The 19,945-nt window shown below is 40.4% G+C and overlaps 1 protein-coding gene across 2 annotated transcripts in view; it reads right to left on the bottom strand.

The window, feature by feature from the left end:
- The window catches only part of KDM4B (lysine demethylase 4B), a 233,457-nt gene that overhangs the window by 132,651 nt on the left and 80,861 nt on the right, over positions 1-19,945 (bottom strand). For both annotated transcript variants that reach the window (XM_053703174.1, XM_053703173.1), the window contains 2 exons: positions 18,479-18,593; positions 16,311-16,504 (listed from right to left, as the gene is read on the bottom strand). In XM_053703174.1, coding sequence (XP_053559149.1) covers positions 16,311-16,504; positions 18,479-18,593 — 309 coding nt within the window. The remainder of the gene's footprint in view (positions 1-16,310; positions 16,505-18,478; positions 18,594-19,945) is intronic.

The raw sequence follows: 19,945 nt of genomic DNA, 5'->3' as shown, positions 1-19,945 counted from the left end.
CTAATATCAACACACAAAGTCTCTGTGATTGAAGTAATAAATTCAGACACAACTGCAGAGTCTGTTGAAGTAAAGACATCAGAAAAGTCACATTTAATAATCTCTCCATTAGAAGCAGAACTAGTTAATTTCAGTTAAATCAGTAGTTTTCCCAGAAGCAGTGTAATTACAGAAACATCCACCATAAATTTGGACAATCCATACACCAAAAGTTTCTTATCTTGCAGTATTCAAGCACAAAGTACAAACAGAGATACCTGTAGCATTATGTTCAGGGCTAAAAAAATAAATAATAATTAAAAAAAACAAAAACTATAATATATATAATAATAAGCCCAAAGATAATTTGTATGAAATAACCAAATATAAAATTGGTAACATACCTAAGCATTGGAGAAGCAGGCTCCAGAGAAGGCAAAGTATCCATCTAGAAGACAGCCATACATGGGTTAACAGTCTGAGAGACTCACCATAGCAGTGAGCATTTGCAGAAGAAGGACCTGTTACCCTGGTGTCAATATCATGCAGAAAAAAGGAGTAGCCTTCAAACTAAAGTAATGCACTCAGAAACTGTTTTTAGCACAGTGAGCTAACCAGAACACAAAGAAGGGGAGAAGTTCATAACATTACAACTCCTACATATGGCGTCATTCTAAGATGGCAACCCCCACCAGAACTCCTATGCCATCCTCCATTCCTTTATCTCAGTTACATCCTACCTATCTTTTGTGATGATATTTAGTCTTCTCTTTTGAACAGCAAACTGTAATCCCTTAAACAACAAACTGCTAAACTAGTCAACCTTTTGTGCCTTCTCTTCTTTAGTTTTGATGTCAGTTATTTCTTTCTAATGACACGGTGAGTCCACGAATCATCATTAATTACTGTTGGGGAATATCACTCCTGGCCAGCAGGAAGAGGTAAAGAACACCACAGCAAAGCTGTTAAGTATCACTTAACTTCCCACAACCCCCAGTCATTCTCTTTGCCTACGTTAAAAGCAAGGAGGTGATAAAATTTAGGTGTCTGAAAAGAAGATTCTTCAATCAAGATTTTATTATTTTAAAGCAGAGCAAGTTGGTTCTGCTCTTTCCTGGGGTTTAGCCGTAGCCAATGTCAGTCTCTTCAGTAGAGCAGTGGTGGCTTTTAAGCAATTGGGAACTTGTGGGGTATAATCCTCACTGCGCCTCTCAAATAGTTGTTGCTGCACTAACTTGAAAGCCTGAGTAAGACTACTCAGTCTTCCTTTTTTTTCCCACAGGTCCATGTGAGGGAGAATGCCTCGCAAACCTAGTGAGCTGCCCTGCTGCCAGGCAAGTTTACATTAAGGTTGATGTGAGAAGTGGCTTCCTCTCATACCGGTTAGGCTGTCCTCCTGCTGGACGGCTGGATTGCAGTTAAGTGCCTTTTGTTCTTCTATATAGGGGGACTGTGCACTTATTATATATACTGCAGCTTTCTTTGGGACATATTACATCCTTGGAAGGATATATTTTTAGCAGGATGCTGGCACTATTGTGACTAGGAGACTAGGGGCTCTATTTATCAAGCTCCGTATGGAGCTTGATGGCCCCTGTTTCTGGCGAGTCTTCAGACTCGCCAGAAACAGCAGTTATGAAGCAGCGGTCACAAAGACTGCTGCTCCATAACCTGTCCGCCTGCTCTGAGCAGGCGGACACACATCGCCGGAAATCAATCCGATCGAGTACAATCGGGTTGATTGACACCCCCCTGCTGGCGGCCGATTGGCCGCGAGTCTGCAGGGGGCGGCGTTGCACCAGCAGCTCTTGTGAGCTGCTGGTGCAATGCTGAATACGGCGAGCGTATTGCTTGCCGTATGGGTTAATACTTTCCTGTATAGTAGTATACCCTATTATTTTGTGTTGGCTCTTGTACGTTCAGAGGCTTATCTGGGTAATCCTGTATGCCTCGTGTATTATTCATTTGTAATTGATATTATGTTTAAGGCTCCTTTTAGGTTTATTGAGTTTGCTCTTAATTCTAGTAAGCTTAAAGAAGTTACATAGCTGAGAGGGCTTAGGTCTCCTTAATGGCTCCTTTTGTTTACCAAGGTTAGAGACTTGTATACAAGGGCTGTCTTTTTTATCGTTACTGCTCTGTATACAGAGCGATTTTAATGGCTGGAATTCAGATAAGCTGGATCTGAGGCGCACTCTGTTTCTAACTGCGCAATTATTGTTAATACGTTGCTTCCGAGGGTCTTCCAAGCGGCGCCATTACTAAGCCGACTTTTCCAACTAATTCATCATGTAGGAAGTCTAATCTTTGCGATGTGATCCCTACAGAGTTGTCCTTTGTTTATCATGTTCTCCTCAGATGAGGCGCTGAGTGTTTTCTGTTTACAGGAAATTGTTATCGATATTGTGGAACTCAATTCTCCTCCTGCCTTAACGTTATATAAAGCTCTATAAATGTATGAGCTCTGTTTTCCCTGCCTCTGGCTTGCATGTCCCCTCAATCTAAAAGTGGGTTCCGTGTAGGGGTTATGAAATTAACGTTATTTTTGCTCTTAAAGTGACAGTACACATGGTATTTTCCATCCATTCTGTGTAGTGTGCATTCCTTTTTAGGAGCTGGAGACTGTTGTAGACATGCTCATTATATTCAGAGGTCCACATTGATGTTCCTATGTGTTATTTACCTTCATCGTCTAGTACAGGATTTAATAGACATGTTATATTATAAGTTTTATCCACTGGGGTATCTACCCACACTTCCAATATATGTTAATTGGAGCTGATAGACCATAATATGAAAGAACATTTATGCCACTTTTGTTTTGAGCCTCATATCCTTCAGGACAAATTTGTTTTATCTAATGTATTGCCTTCTGAAATACAGATCAGTTGTTATATGCTGAGTCTCATGTCTGTTTGCTGTTGCTGTTTTAGGCAATTTCATAGCTTTCTCCTCAAGTGTCCCAAGCCTTTATGGCATCACATACAGTTCCCTGCGGTTCCTTTTAATCTCCTGGAGGAGTGTATTTGCCTATAGATTTGTAGCTCAGGTATCCCCTGCGATATCTGCAGCTTTATCTGCTTTTCCTTTCTACAGAAAAAATGCAAAAAAGGACATTTAAATATTCGGATAGTAAGGTTTCTGCTTCTCATCTGCTACACAGGTTGCTCTCTCTCTCCTAAGTCCGGTGAGGGGAATTCGCCAGTAGCTTCTGTGATTAAAAATCTCAGATGCGGACAGTATAATTCCTTCATCTGATGCTGAAGTGGTTTCCTTCATATGTATGCCTGCACACCTCATGTACTGTTAAAGGAGATTTTGGCTATTTGGACGACATCGATACCCCTGTCGTTGTCAACCTTGAAATTTTTTGTGAACTTTATCTTTTATATGATGTTCCTTCTTTTTATAGGCGTACCTTGGATATTCTCACAAAAATGGGATAAACTAGGGATAGCTTTCTCCCTGTCTTACGTCTTTTCAAGGATTTACCCGTCGCTGTCTCCATTAAAATGCACAATGCCTAAAGTAGAGAGGGGCCTCGCTACTGTGGCGCAGAGATCTTCGATCCTTTAGAGGGTACCTGCTCCTTTACGGATTCATAGATAAGAAGCGGGAGGTTTAATTGTTCATTTAGAGCAATTACTTGTCTATTAACCCTTTGAGTGCTAAGCACTTTCCCACCTGGGTGCTAAGCTGATTTAATGGTTTTTGTATTTTTAATTTTTTGAAATATATTTTTTTATAACTTTTAGATTTTTTTTCAGATCCCAAAGACTTACACAGTTGGAAAGGTTAGGCGATTACCTTTCCAACAGTGGGACTTGGGGTTCTGTAGCTGCTTATATGCCTGAGATACATGCTTCTAAGCAGCATGCCCCCTTTCCCTATTCTTGTCATTTTTCAATAAAGTTGCGCGGTGACATCATCACGACATTGCGCATTACATCACCGTGCAAAACGTGTAGCCCTGGCGATGCCTGTAACTATACAGGCCCAATCGCCGGGGTAGGAGCGGGTGGGAGCCCCCAGATCTCCCTCAAGGTGGGAGAGTGCTAGCGACGGCTCTGAGCCGTCGTTAGCACCTGAGTGGGAAACTCTGCGACGGCTCAAAGCCGTCGTTAGCACTCAAGGGGTTAAGCTTGCGGTGCTAGCCGCGGGGTGTTATGGCTAATGTCTTTGTCAGCTGAGAAGCCTACCTGTGGCTTAGTGGTACAGCCTAGGTTTTATAGGCTTTATAGTGCTGCAGTTGCAGGTTCAATATTTCCTTCCAAGGATTAGTCTTACTTTGGACTTGGTTTGGCAGAACAATACCTGACTTACAGATTTTTCTGGGGTAGGTCTAAAGGAAAGCTTTTCTTTTCTTCCTTAGTAGAGTTTGGAATACAATCTAAGATTTCTGAAATCCAGGTACGATCGGAAACATTCCTTGGACAGGATTCAGGACGTTCCTTGCTGGGAGTGAGAGTTCCAGTCCCTGTCTGGGAACGGGATCTGGGTATTTTTCTCTGGTACTGACCTTCTTTTGGTTCTGGTGGGTCTGTTCATAAGAATATAGACCGGAGGGCTGTGTGTTTATTGCTCTCATGTTTAGGGAGCTTCTCTTGCTTATGAGTTTCATCAGCCAAGAAAGACTTTTAGGTCCTGGGGTAGCTCTCTCTTTTTCAAGAGATTTTGTCCAATCTTCTTTCTCAGGGTTGGGAATTAAATCTAAAGAAGTGTTTCCTTGTTCCATCTTCATGGGTGGATTTTTATGAATCTGTTTTTAAAAGAAGTTTTCTAACAGAGGTCCGATATCTAGGATTTATTCCTTTTTCCTCTCTCTGCAGGCTCCTGCCTAGCCAACAGCAAGTTTTAGTTGTCCGGTAGATGGCTTAACTATTTACAACCAGTAGGTTGGTAGTTTGAATCTAACTGCAGCTGATTCTCCTTCACTTTCAGTGATTCAATTTAGGAGGGAAGTGGTCTAATGGTTTCCATGGGACATCATTCCTTTATGCTAATTTCCATAAAAGGGGAGAGCATCGGATCTGTCTCAAAGGATATATATGGATCAGTTGACAAGAGTCTCTCTACCGGAGTAATTTTCAGGAATATCTATCTCAGGGCTTGTGCTTCTGGAGATATTCATGGGTGATGTGACCACGGATGCCAACCTGCTGGACCGGTATGCTGTCTGGGTCTCGTTAAGATTATGGACTGGGAAGTGTCTGCTCTTCTCTTTAATATCTGAAGTAGAGAGCGATCTCCAATGCTCTGATAGCTTGGCCTCAGTGGCTTCCTAGTTTGGTTCCAGTCGGGGAATGTCACCTCAATGGTTTATTTAAACCAACAGGGAGGATCTAAGGTTTCCTTTGCCATATAAAAGGTGACTTAGATTGTTCAGTGGGCGGAATCTCACAATGGCTGTCTGTCGTCCTCTCTCCAGAGGTGGACATTTGAGAGTTGGACTTCTGAACAGACATATATTTCCTCCCGGGTAGTGGATTCTTCTTCCGGAGGTGTTCTCTAGGTAAACTCTCAAATGGGGGGTCTAGAGTTGGTTTCTGAGGGCGTTTCGGCAGAACACCTAGTTTCCAAGGTGTGGTTCATTGTCAAGTTATCCACTGACCGCCCTGATAGCTGTTCTGGCGTTTTTTTTTTCTTAAATTTTAGCCTGTCATGCCAGTTTACTCTGTTTGTTCTCCTTCCACAAGTCATTGCTTGTATTCAACAGGAGAGAGTGGTGGGGATTCTAAAAGCCTCTGCGTGGCCTCGCAAGGTCTGGTATGTGGACCACCTGGTAATATCTCTCCACTTTGGTGACTGTACCTGAGGGAGGACCTTCTGAGTCAGGGTCCCTTCTTCATCTAAATCTAGTTTCTCTGATGCTGCCTGCTTGGTGATTAAACGCTTGGTTTTCTTTAAGCGTGGGGATTTCTGAGTCTGTCATTGAGACTGTGGCTCAGACTTGCAGGCATGTTTTCGAGGGGATTGCCATAGACTATGGTGTACTTGTCCTTATTGGAGTGACGCCAAGGGCTTCTCTTGGAGTGGAGTCAGGATTCCTAGAATTTTGCCTGTCTCTAGGATGTCTGGCAAAGGTCTGTCAATACCCTGAAGGGTCAGTTTCTGCATTGTCTATTTTGCTACATAAGTGTCTGGTGGTCGTGCCAGCTGTGCAATCCTTGTCAGGCCTGGTTAGAATCAGGCCTGTCCTTAAAGGGACACTGAACCCAAATTTTTTCTTTCGTGATTCGAATAGAGCATGAAATTTTAAGCAACTTTCTAATTTACTCCTATTATCAAATTGTCTTCATTCTCTTGGTATCTTTATTTGAAATGCAAGAATGTAAGTTTAGATGCCGGCCCATTTTTGGTGAACAACCTGGGTTGTCCTTGCTGATTGGTGGATAAATTAATCAACCAATAAAAAAGTGCTGTCCAAAGTGCTGAACCCAAAAAAAAAGCTTAGATGCCTTCTTATTCAATTAAAGATAGCAAGAGAACGAAGAAAAATTGATAATCGGAGTAAATTAGAAAGTTGCTTAAAATTTCATGCTCTATCTGAATCACGAAAGAAAAAATTTGGGTTCAGTGTCCCTTTAAGTCTGTTGCTCCCCCTCGGAGCCTTAACTTTGTTCTTAACCTTGTTTTTAAGGTTTTGTTGTACTTTCCATAGATATTTAGTGTTATCTCGGAAGGCTTTCTTCTGCTCGGAGAGTCTCGGAACTCTCAGCTTGGCAGTGTGTGTTTTGCTTTATCTTATCTTTCTTTCAGATAAGGTGGTTCTTTACAGGGATTTGTTATTCCTTGTCTATGTCCCAATCCTTTTTATCAGAACAAATGTTAGTGGCACAACTTGGATGTTGTGCGTGTTTTTAATCTCTGTCTACAGGCGATTTTCGCCAATTTTCTATTTGGTTGTTTATTTCTCTGGGACAGTTCCTTCTTTTTTCCTTGGTTGGAAATGTACTTTGTTTGGTTATGAGACTGCTGGACAGCAGCGTCTTGAGAGAATTTACAGCTCTTTTCACTAGGGCTGTATCTGCTTCTTGGGTTTTCAAGAATGAAGCTTTTGTGGTTCAGCATTGCAAGGCAAGATTGATAGTTGGTCTTGGCTGAGGCTTTTTCTGGGAGAAGGGTTCTTCAAGTGGTGGTGCCTGTCTTGCCCTCCATTATCATCGAGGTACTCTAGCTTGGGTATTGATTCCCAACACTAATTAATGATGATCCGTGGACTCATTGTGTCATTAGAAAGAAAACCAAATTTATGCTTACCTGATAAATTTATTTATTTCTTGACACGATAAGTCCACGGCCCGCTCTGTTTATTCAGACAGTCTTTTTGTTTTGTAAACCTCAGGCACCTCTGCACCTTGTGTTACTTCCTTTTGCTCCTCTTCCTTCGGTCGAATGACTGGGGGTTGTGAGAAGGGAAGTGATACTTAACAGCTTTGCTGTGGTGCTCTTTGCCTCCTCCTGCTAGCCAGGAGTGATATTCCCCAACAGTAATTAATGATGATCCGTGGACTCATCATGTCAAGAAAGAAAGACATTTATCAGGTAAGCATAAATTTAGTTTTTTTCCCAAAAACAATATCATTTTTCAGTCATCCCATAGGACTAAAAGTCAATTTTCTACCATGTGTTTCTTCTCTATTTCATTCAAAATCGTAAATTAATAGATTAGATTAATTAAAACAGAGTAGATTCATTAAAGCAATATGAATATAGCACTTTCGCCTTTAAATCATCCCTCTCTAACATTTACTATCATTTAAGGGATTCAAAAAGCCATGAGATGATTCAGCAGGCACAGCCAGACTCAGATTTTAAGGAATTGTGAGTACATTAGGCTGCTGAGGTAGGCTATTACACTAAGATCTTCTGTTGTGAGATACAACATCTTTGCATTTGTTGAAAATTGCTCCCTAAAAAGTCATTTCCTGAGAATGATAAAGTTGTTATTTTTAGATTCATAAGCCACCTTTGTAATTGAAAAAAATCAATTACCTCTCTAATGACAAGCCCATTACACAGAATCTACTATCAGCAGGCTATCATCCAAATAACGCAGATGAAAAATTCTTCTCTGGTTGAGAGAAACCAAAATCTTTGTAAACCACCTTGGCGTTGTAGATATCGCGCCACTCTGGTTGTTGCCAGGGAAGCGTCAGTTGCTGTGAGTGTGCGGTGATGACTTCTTTGTTGAAAGTCAAGGCCCTAGCCTGGGTCTCTTCCCTTTTGTAACAGAGTGCTCAACTCCTGAACGATGCGGATACCTTCATTTCTGCATTATCTTCCGTATTTGGGACTTCTGGTCACACTTCTGCTGTGGAGTACTCTGGATCTTCACCAGAGCAGTAGATCTGTGGCACAATATGCCATCGAATTTCGCACCTTAGCACTTGAGACCAGTTGGGATTACAGTGCTCTCAAGGCGGCCTTCCGGAGAGGCCTGCCTGAGCGCATCAAGGATAAGCTCACTTATCGTGATGTTCCCTCTTGCCTGGATGATTTTATTGCACTCTGCATCAGTCTGGATTCTCGCTTTCAGGAAAGACAAGCTGAGAGAGAGAACTTGCAGAATCCTTCCCTCTTGCCGTCCTACCCTTCCAGCACCTCCTGTTACCTCTGAAGAGGAACCTATGGATCTCTCTTCCCTTAAATCCTCAGGATCTGAAAGACAGATAAAAGGGAGATTAAGACTGTGCTTCTATTTTGGTTCTAATGCACACCAACTTAAGAATTGTGATATACTGCTGGAAAAAGCCAACGCTTAAAGGAAGAGTGGGGTACCTCCAAGCATGGTCACTACTAATTCCCCTCATTCTTATCGGATCTTGGTACCTGTTACCCTCACCTTTCTCCAGAACTCTGTCAATGCTCAGGCTTTTGTTGATTCAGGGGCAGCTGGAAATTTCCTAGATCACCGTTTTATGATTCATGCAGGGTTGTCTCTTCTCCAGAAAAAACAATGTCTAAAAATAACCACTTTGGATGGCACTCCCCTTGGACCAGGTTTAATCCATTTCGAATAAGCACCCCTAACCATGACTGTGGGGGTCCTACATTCTGAACAGTTGAAGTTTGATGTCATTCATTCTCCTGCACAACCAGTTATCCTTGGTCTTCCTTGGCTACGTAAACAAAATCCTCAATTCGACTGGACTGAAGGACAGTTTGCCTCCTGGGGTAAATCCTGTTTTCACTCCTGCTTGGCTATAGTTACTCCATTACAACACATTCCTATAGACAGTCTTCTGACCCCTTCTAACCTTCCCTCAGTATATGCAGACTTTACGGATGTCTTTGAAAAGAAAGCAGCTGATGTGCTACCACCTCACCGCCCTTACAACTGCAAAATTGACCTCTTTCCTGGAGCCCCACTTCCTAAAGGAAGGACTTATCCACTGTCCAAAGCAGAAACCAAAGCTATGGAAGAATATATCCAAGAAAATTTAGCTAAAGGCTTCATTCGTCCTTCCTCCTCTCCTGCTGGGGGGCAGGGTTCTTTTTTGTCGGTAAAAAGGATGGTGGTCTGAGACCCTGTATCGACTACAGAGCCCTAAACAACATAACGATCAAGAATCGTTATCCTATTCCCTTGATCACTGAATTATATGATTCACTACAAAATGCGAGCTACTTTACAAAATTAGATCTTCGTGGGGCGTACAATCTCATTCGCATCTTCCTGGGACATGAATGGAAGACTGCCTTCAACACGAGATCAGGGCATTATGTGTATCTCGTAATGCCTTTTATGCTGTGCAATGCCCCTGCTGTCTTTCAAGCATTCGTTAATGTCTTCTGTGACCTCCTTAATTGTACTGTCATCGTCTATTTAGATGACATCCTCATATTCTCCGCCACCCTGGAAGAGCATCATGAACATGTGAAACAGGTGCTTCTTCATCTCAGAGACAATTCTCTGGTAGACAAGTTAGAGAAATGTGAATTCATTCAAGTCCGGATTCGATTCCTTGGATATATAATCTCTAAAGAAGGTTTCGCCATGGATCCCACTAAGCTAACAGCAGTTCTGGAATGGCCGCAGCCCACCACATTTTAGGAGTTAGAGATTCTGGGAGGTTTCTAACTATTATCGCAAGTTTATAAAGAATTTCTCCAAGATTGTTGCTCCATTCACTGAGCTGACTAAAGGGAACAGAGACTGTAAGAATTGGCCTCTAGTAGTTGTGGACGCCTTCTCTAGCCTGAAGACGGCCTTTTGTACTGCTCCTGTGCTACGTCATCCTGATTTACAGTTCACCTTAGAGGTTGATGCCTCTGAAATAGGAGCTGGTGCAGTCTTAACCCAGAGAGACCCTTCAACCAAGTTGCACCCTGTGGCCTTTTTCTCTAAGCGGTTTTCTCTTGCAGAGAGGAATTACGACGTGGGAAATCGTGAACTCCTAGCCATCAAGATGGACCTTACTGAATGGCGTCACTGGCTAGAGGGTACTACCAACCCAATCAGATTCTCACGAATCACAAGAACCTGACATAATTAGAGACTGCTCATTGACTCAATACTCAACAGGCCAGGTGGGTCTTATTCTTTTCCCGATTTAACTTTACAGTCTCTAACCTTCCTGGGACCAAGAATAAAAAGACTGATGCCCTTTCTCGTCAGTTTCCTCAGTCTAATGACTCTTCTGAAGTTCCTATCAAACACAACATACCTCCCTCCTGTGTGGTTGCTCAGCTCAACACCTCTCTTCCTCATAGCCTGCATTGTGCCCAGTCAAGAAAACCTTCTGAAGCCCCTGCGACTCCTGAGATACTTTATGTTCCTCCAAACCTTTGCTCTCCTGTGCTATCCTGGGCTCATAACAGCAAGCTGTCAGGTCATCCTGGTCTGACAAGAACCTTTAAATTTCTTTCCCAACACGTGTGGTGGCCTACCATGAAGTCAGACTCTCAGGATTATGTCTAGGCTTGTCAGACTTGTGCTGTTAATAAGACTCCCCATTCCCTACCTCACGGCCTACTTCAATCATTGTCCATACCTAAACAACCATGGACACACATAGCCATGGATTTTGTTGTAGACCTCCTTCTGACCATCATACAGTCATCTGGGTTGTGGTGGATCGATTCTCCAAACTTGATCATTTTGTACCTTTACCTAAGTTTCCTACAGCCCAAGAATTGTCCACTCTTTTTCTGTAACACGTGGTATGGTTCCATGGTATCCCCGTAAATATCGTCTGACAGAGGACCTCAATATATTTCTACCTTTTGAAGAAGCTTTTGCAAATTGCTTGGAACCACTGTTTCTTTGTCCCCTGGTTACCACCCCCAGACTAACGGGCAGACTGAGAGAACCAATCAGGATCTTGACGCTTATCTCAGAGCATATGTCAATTCACAGCATACTAATTGGTCTGTGTTGTTACCCCTAGCTGAACTGGCAAAGAACACTCATTGGCATTCTTCTCTATGATGATCTCCTTTCCAGGATGTAGCTGGTTATCAACCTCGTGTTTTTCTGCTTTCTCCTTAATCCACAGGAGTCCCTGCTGCAGAACGTCACTTCACTGACCTCACTACCCATTGGCAACGAATACGCTCTAAGTTACACTCAACCATTTCCAGGTACAAGAGGTTTGCCGATCATCATCAAGCTAATATTCGTGCCTTTTAAGCAGGTGATCGTGTCTGGGTCTCTACCCGACATATCCGCTTACGTCAACCTTGTCACAAATTAGGACCTTGGTATATTGGTCCTTATAAAGTTCTCAAAAGACTTTCTCCTGTTGCCTACAGTGTGGCCTTGTCTAAGACCTTGAACATTCACCCAGTCTTTGCTCAAACCCTGCATCACGAATAGGTATACTCGACTCATACGTCCATCACCTCCACTCCTGATTCATGGCAAATCTGAGTATGAGGTTGCCAAAATCCTGGATTCCAGAATCAGACACAGGCAGCTCCAATACCTCATACACTGGAAGGATTACTCTGTGGCTTAGCGTTCCTGGGTCCCTTCCTGAAATGTGCATGCTCCATTTTTAGTCTCCAAGTTCCATGCTGCTCACCCTTCGAAGCCGACTCTGGTTTACCAGAGGGAACCCTTGAGTGGGGGGCTATGTCACGCCGCTAACCGTTGCGCCACTCTGGCTGTTGCCAGGGAAGCGACAGTTGCTGTTAGCGTGCGGAGATTACGTCATCGCCGCACGTCAAGTGTATGCACTGTATGCTTCTTAGATATGGAGATATGAGAATGAGCATCCTTGAGACCTACTGACAGAAGATACGCACCTTGTGGTATGAGACTATTGATCATAGAACAGACTCCATCTTGAACAAGGGGATAGTGAGGCAGCTGTTCAAGGCCCTGAGGCCCAACATAGACCTCCACAAACCATTCAACATCTTTGCCAAGACCAGGGGTGAGGAAAAACCCGGACACCTCTTGGAAGAACTTGTCAATTAACTAGACTATGGCTGTAGCCTTAACTGGATCCACAAGGGTGTGTTGATGTGACAGAGATCTGGAGGTTTGGTGATGAACTTAATTAGATAACCCTCCCAATTAATCTCTAGGCTACAGATGTCTAGAACAGATTTTGCCCATATATCCATGACAATAAGGTGACAATAATGGGAACTTTAAGTCACTGTAGGTTTGTCCTATGCACATAGAGTATCAGATAACTGCACCCCATGTTCCAAATTTTTCTAAAAGAAAAAGTATAAGCAGCAGGCACAATAGCTCATGTATATTACAAAACTTTTTCACCATAACTAAAACACGTTTGTGTTTTTTTTATCCCTTAAATCTGACAAAAAGAAAAAGATTGTATGCTTCTTCCTTCTAGAGTTAGAGGAAGTATAGCCATATACTGAGGTGGATTTTGAATCTGAGGAAGCTAATTTAAATTTACGTTAAGCCATTACCTTGTGGATAATTAGTATTCTTGAATGAATACCTTTGTCTTTAAAAGCTTTGCCAGAAAGTATGGAACCTGTTAGCAATCCAATCAATACATCTTTTCAGTATTATCCTCATATTTTGCCTGCTTCTTCCTGTTCAGCTTCCTGCAGGAGTCTGAACTTTGATCCTACAATACCAAACATTCTACACTGTGATTACTTGATATATGCAGGTGCTCATTTATATCTACCTCTAAACAGTCACAGGAATGGAGCCTGGAATGCAAAGCAATACATTTAAAACATGTAATCTATAAGCAGACTTTTTGCAATGCAGTGTTTAACTGCGTATGTATACCATGTACACATATATGGTATATGTCTTTTAAAAACATAGCTGTAAAAATGCTACAGAGCTTCCACTGCATTCAGGAATTTGTGGGTGGCTTTTCTTTTCTAATTTCTTTTCTACGAAAAACTTACAACATTAAGGCACGTATTGTATGTCATATTATACAAAAAAAATATGATCCCAATGATCCATTTTACCTGCTAGAGTGCATTAAATTGTTTACAAATGTCCTTTACCTTTATCACTTAAAATAGACGCTATCAGCTGTTTAAACCACCACTTATACAGAAAAAATAAATATTGCAGTAATGGATAGAAAAGCTAAGTAAACAGAGGCTAGCAGCATAAATTAACCTCGCCGTGGGGGGAGAAGGAGATGAGAGATTTTTGTATCTGAAGCAGACGGGTTTTTTATTGAAACACTGCATATAATCAACATTTCAATACCTAATAGGCTTTGTGTATAGAGATAATATGAGCAGGTTTGCTGTTTCGTGCAGGCTTAGTCCATTTAAATGGGCATGTTCTTGAGATCAATGGGTGATGGTTTCAACTAGTACAAACAGTTATTTCAAATACAAAAAAAAAAAAATTCAATATAGTTAAAGGAACATTAAACCCACATTTTTTTTCTTTCATGATTTAGAAAGAGCATGCAATTTTAAACAACTTTCCAATTTACTTCTCTTATCTAATTTGCTTAATTCTCTTGATATGCTTTGCTGAAAAGCATATCTAGATAGGCTCAGAAGCTGCTGATTGGTGGATGCACATAGATGCCTTGTGTGATTGGCTCACCCATGTACATTGCTATTTCTTAAACAAAGGATATCTAAAGAATGAAGCAAATTAGAAAATATAAATAAATTGGAATGTTGTTTAAAATTGTATTCTCTATCTGAATAATGAAAGAAAAAAATTGGGTTTAATGTCCCCTTTAATGCTCTGCAGCTGGTGTAACAAGTACTTGAGAACTCATTAAGAGTTACATTTTAAAGTGTTTTAGAGAACACGGGGGAAAATAGCCAATAGTGGACAGCAAAAGATTACAAAATGAAAGAACATAAAAAAGATTTAATGAAAAGGTGAGGAGACAGAGAAAGAAATATGGCAGAATAAAAAGATATCTCTGAGAGAAAATGTATGAAATGGAATTAAGAGGAAGACAGAACAGTTAAAGGTGAGAAAATAAGTGTACACGAGGCATGCATGTTCACCTCTCCTAGGCATCAGAATATTTGCTTTCTGATTAATGCCACACAAACAGCTCAGTTAATTAGTGGCTGTAATTAGGAAATGTACAGATAAGATTGATTGAATAAGGAGCAGAGGAATTTAAGACTATGTTATCAGAGAAGACAGAAGGGTGGAATATGAGATACAGAAGCCCAGAAGGGATTAGGAAGATAATTTGAGTAGGTAGAAGAGGGGAGAGCAGGATAAAGAGAAAAGGAAACAGAAGGGAGAATAAACATATGCATAGAGAACGAAAGAGATTATATTAGACTGGGTATTTTGAATCAAAAGTATAAGACAAGAAGGAAAAGAAAGACTCGCAGACAACACAAATAGAGATAAAACTATTTCAGTTTGAAATATAAGCATTTTTGCAATATACTTCCATTAGCAAAAATGCTTCTAGTAAAAGATATTACTGTTCAGCAGCATACGCACAAATCCTGTGAAGGCCGTGCACCAGTATTCAAACACCATGCTTGCTCAGAGAGGTGACTGTGATGTGTATTGCTTCAGAAAATATAATAATTTGTGTCCTACAAGCTGACCTTCTAAGAAAGGTGTGGTGTTTAAATACTGGTGTACTGGGCCCTCACAGGATATTTGGGTATGCCATATAAAAACATTAACTTTAAAGTGAATGTAAATTTTGATGCTAAAGTGCCCGGTTTTTACAAATTCGATTAAAAACAGGGGCACTTTAATTCATCAAAATTTACATTTCACTTCTGTTGTAAAAAAATACTTACCTTTTAATCTTGACAGCCGCTCCAGCTTTCTCTGCCCGTCGCAAAGCCTTTTCCTGGGTCTAAAATGAGGGCTCCGGCTTCCTCCAATCACGGCGTTGAATCAGACACTGATTCCCCCGGGGGGAAGCCATGATTGGAGGATGACCTATCCATCATTTCTGACGTAGGAAATGGCTTGCGACAACCGGAGGAAGCTGGAGCTGCTGTGAAGATTAAAAGGTAAGCATTTTTTCACAACAGGAGTGAAATGTAAATTTTGATGAATTAAAGTGCCTCTGTTTTTAATCGAATTTGTAAAAACCGGGCACTTTAGCATCAAAATTTACATTCACTTTAATTAAAAGCATTTTTGCTAATGGAAGTATATTTAAAAAATGCTTCTATTCCAAATTGAAATGCACCTATATAGATTTCATTTTGGACTTTCTATCCCTTTAAACAGTGCTTGTAACACAAAACAAATTAAAATGTAGATTCTGGAGTACAAATCAAATGTCCTATTTTATAAATGAATTTTATTTTTAAACACATTCCTTTATTTCATTTTGAGTTACAGAAGTTAAATACAAAGAAAAAGTTGTACTCCTGTGCTAGTCCAACAGTTATATTAATATACTTTTTACCTTGCATCTAAGCCTCTGCAGACTGCCTCCTTATCTCAGATCTTTTGACAGACTTGCATTTAAGACAGTGCCCTCTCAGAATTAACTCCAAGGCATGAGCACAGTGTTATCTATATGGCACATATGAACTAATACCCTCTAGCTGTGAAAAACTGTCATATGCATTCAGATAAGAGGTGGCTTTCAAGGGCATAGAAATTTGCTTATCAGTCTACCTAGGTTTAGCTTTCAACTAAGAATACCAAGAGAACAAAGCAAATTTGATGATAAAGGTAAATTGGAAAGTTGTTCAAAATGACATGCCCTATCTGAATCATGAAAGTTTAACTTTGACTAGACTTTCCCTTTAAGTTACCATCATACCAACTATTTTCTCATTTCAAAAAATAAATAGTAATCACATTCCAACTTCCGATTCCCTTATGTTCATTTGCATCAAGGGTCAAAGTGTTACCATTCTTGCCTCCTGCCCTTTGTAGGTGCATCTGCACTTTTGGTACTCACCAAGATTTGGGTTCTCCAAAATGCAGGTAGTTGATGCTGTACAGATCCATGTCCTCAGTGTGCCAGGCAAATGTCGTCTTCCACATACCAAAGTAGAGGTAAGGCGTGTTGACACCTTCAATGATAATCCCACACTCATTTTCCACCATGTCTAACAGTGTGTTCAGTCCTGCTATGTTCCACAAGTTGATATCCTAAAATATGTTTGAGGGAGGAAAAGAAAAATCCCCCAGATGAATGTCAGATAGGAGTTTGAAACTTAAAGGGACATTATACACTCATTTTTTCTTTGCATAAATGTTTTGTAGATGATCTATTTATATAGACCATAACGTTTTTGTTTTAAAAAAAATGTATAGTTTTGCTTATTTTTTACATAACATTGCTCTGATTTTCAGACTCCTAACCAAGCCCCAAAGTTTTATGAGAATACTGTCAGCTACCTTCTCCAGCTTGCTCCTGTTTGTGTAAAGGGTCTTTTCATATGCAAACGAGGGGGGAGTGTCTTATTTCCCACTTGCAGTGGGCTTTCCAACTACCTTTTCAACAGAGCTAAACTGACAGCTTCTAAGTACGTTTTTATACAGTTTTATACTGTATTTTTATATCAGTATCTGTGCATCTTATTCTTTATAGTAGTGTCTATTACATGCAGTTATATGAAAATGAGTGTATACTGTCCCGTTAAAGAATACTGTACTAGTATGTGTCATAACTCCCAATGCTGAAATAAACATTATGCACCAGCCAGTAATACGAGTAAATGAGTCATTCAGGATTTACTGTAAGGAACTAATAATGCACAGGGCAATACATACAGTATATCAAAAGAATTTAGTTATCCATTCATGCTCCTGTATGCAGCTATGTTGCTCTACAAAGAGAAGACACTGGGGGATATTTATCAAAGGTCTGGCGGACCTGATCTGACAGTGCGGATCAGGTCCACCAGACCTCGCTGAATGTGGAGAGCAATACGCTATCTATATTCAGCAATGCACCAGCAGCTCTTGTGAGCTGCTGGTGCAACGCCGCCCCCTGCAGATTCGCGACCAATCGGCTGTTAGCAGGGAGGTGTCAATCAACCCGATCATATTCGATCGGGTTGAATTGCGGCGATGTCTGTCCGCCTGCTCAGAGCAGGCGGACAGGTTATAGAGCAGCGGTCTCATAACTGCTGTTTCTGGCGAGCCTGCACGGGCCTTCAAGCTTCATTCGGAGCTTGATAAATGGGCCCCACTATGTATTATTTATAAATGTTAATTCTAAACTGCATAATTGTGTTCAATTTTCACCTCTACTGCAACCATCATTAGAAAGGGGATTTCAGATGAGCTTTTATGTAATCTGAATCACGTGAAAATAAAGAGTAGCCTTTGTTTTATTCTTTGTTATATTATTAAACTATTGGGATTTTTTCTTCTGTTCCATTATGTTAGAGAGCATTTTGTATTTATTTACAGCTGGAAGAAATTGTGGTTGGCTGCAGTTTATTACATTGTATTCATTATTATTACAACTTAATAGTTTCTGCTACTCTCCTTTGTTCTTTATCTACTTATAACAATATAATATTCACTGTCCAATTTAGTTTCTATAAAGTAATTGGTGCTCCAATGTTAGAACCTAGGCTCTCTCCTCAACTATCTCTTCTGTTGAGGACAATTAGAGACAGAAGTAAAAAAAGGCAATAAAAGAGAATGTGCAAACAAGGCTATGTTAATTTTAGGATTGATAAAAAAGAACTAACAGGGTTTGCACACTCTTTTATTGCCTGTTTTATATCTGCCCTAAATTTTCTTCAGCAGATAAGTAAGATAAAGTGAAAACCTGAGTTCTTATATGGCAACTACCATTACTTTATAGAAACACAGTGGGATTGAGGAAATAAAAAAAAAAAAGAAAAGATTAAAACTTTTACTACATATAATTAAACATTTCCTATTACAATGTTAAACTGTTTGTCCCTTACAGGCTCATTTGCAATAGCTGAGCTATTGTTTAAGAACATATTGCTGGTTTCTGTAAAAGAATGACACCTGAACCACCTATTTTTTTTCCGGCTATTTAAACAGCAAATAAAAGAATGAGCAAAAAGAGGAAGCAATGCAAGACAAAGAAAGTAGGATGCTGGGAAGAGAATGGGATGAAAGGAGAAGAAAACTCACAGTGTCGTAGAGCGAGCCACTTATATCCGCTCCATAGATAGGGGAAACAAAGGTCAGATTCTTCCAATATTTACGTTCCAGATCATCAAAATCCTGATGTCGTGGGGTGCAGTACCTGGAATTTAAGTTTGTGTTTTTAAACCAAAGTAAACAGCACAGTGTTTTATAATAGTCTTTGATGTGACTATACCCAGAAATGTACAAGTTTTAAATTCTTTGGGATTAACATTATCATACATTATCACCCATATACACATTTAAAATGCTGGTGAGAAAACAAAAAAAAATTATGATTACCTGATAAATTAGTTTCTATTTTACGCCTCAGATTTAATTACTGGCCATTAAGAAGAGGCAAAGGTTCCCAAAACTCCAAGAGTACTTTATGCCTTCCACCTCTCTTGTATGCCAGTCTGACATATAGCCAAGCAAAGAAGTAGAAAAATAAAAAAGGACAAAGTTGGGAAAATGAGGTGCAAAATAGAACTGCCGCCAAAAATATTTTATTTAATAAAACTTGGTGCAGCTCATGAAATCTCACCACCATGAAAGAAATTAATTTATCAGGCAAGCATAAATGTTGTTTTCTTTCACAAGGTGGTGATCCATTACTCCTGGGAACTAATACCCAATCTGTGGAGTCTATGAGTAATTTAGGCTGGGTGCCTAATTTCCAGACACTGCTGCCTGGATGACTTTACTACCAAAAGCCCATTCAGAAGAAACAAAAACATCAAAGTTGTAAAATTTAGTAAGGGTATGTAAGGATTACCATGCTGCTGCCTTGCAATTTTGTTCCTACAGAAGCCTTATTTTGAAAGCCCAAGAAGTGGAAACTAATCTAGTCGAATGGGCTGTAATGCGTTTTGGGGGAGCCCTCCAAGTAAGCTTCGTTAATCAAGAGTTTTAGCCAAGAAGCTAAAAGTAATGGCTGTGGTCTTCTGGCCTTTGTGTGAACCCAAGAAATGAACAAACAAATTAGAGGATTCTCTAAAATCCTTTGTAGCATAACAATAGAATTTCCTTATTGATGTTATTAGACAACCTTTGGTAAAAAGACAGATTTAGTCCTTTAAACCACCTTAACCTGATGAAACACATCACAACAAAGAGCAGACGATTCAGAAACTTTCCTGACAGAAGAAATTGCTAAAAGAAACAAAACCTTCCAAGGGAGTAGCTGAATGTCTAAAGCATGCATAGGCTCAAACAGAGAGCCCTGCAAAACTCTTAGAATCAAATTAGGGTTCCAAGGAGGTTTTATGTTCTAAAAGAAGTTGTCTACCATAGGAATGTGTGTACCACGTCACTTCCGGTGACGTGTAATCAGCTATTGTAGGTTTGTGGCGCTCCCTGCGCATGCGCAAGAGGCCCAACCTCCTCCAAACAGCTGTTTAAGACTTATTTGATAACAACGGGTCACGGGATTCTATGGGCCGTGCCGCGCATGCGCACACGGTCCTACTC

The sequence above is a fragment of the Bombina bombina genome, chromosome 2 (assembly GCF_027579735.1).
Source record: "Bombina bombina isolate aBomBom1 chromosome 2, aBomBom1.pri, whole genome shotgun sequence".
Classification (NCBI taxonomy): domain Eukaryota; kingdom Metazoa; phylum Chordata; class Amphibia; order Anura; family Bombinatoridae; genus Bombina; species Bombina bombina.
Note: the sequence above shows the minus strand (reverse complement) of the source record. Positions and strands in the feature narration are given on the sequence as shown.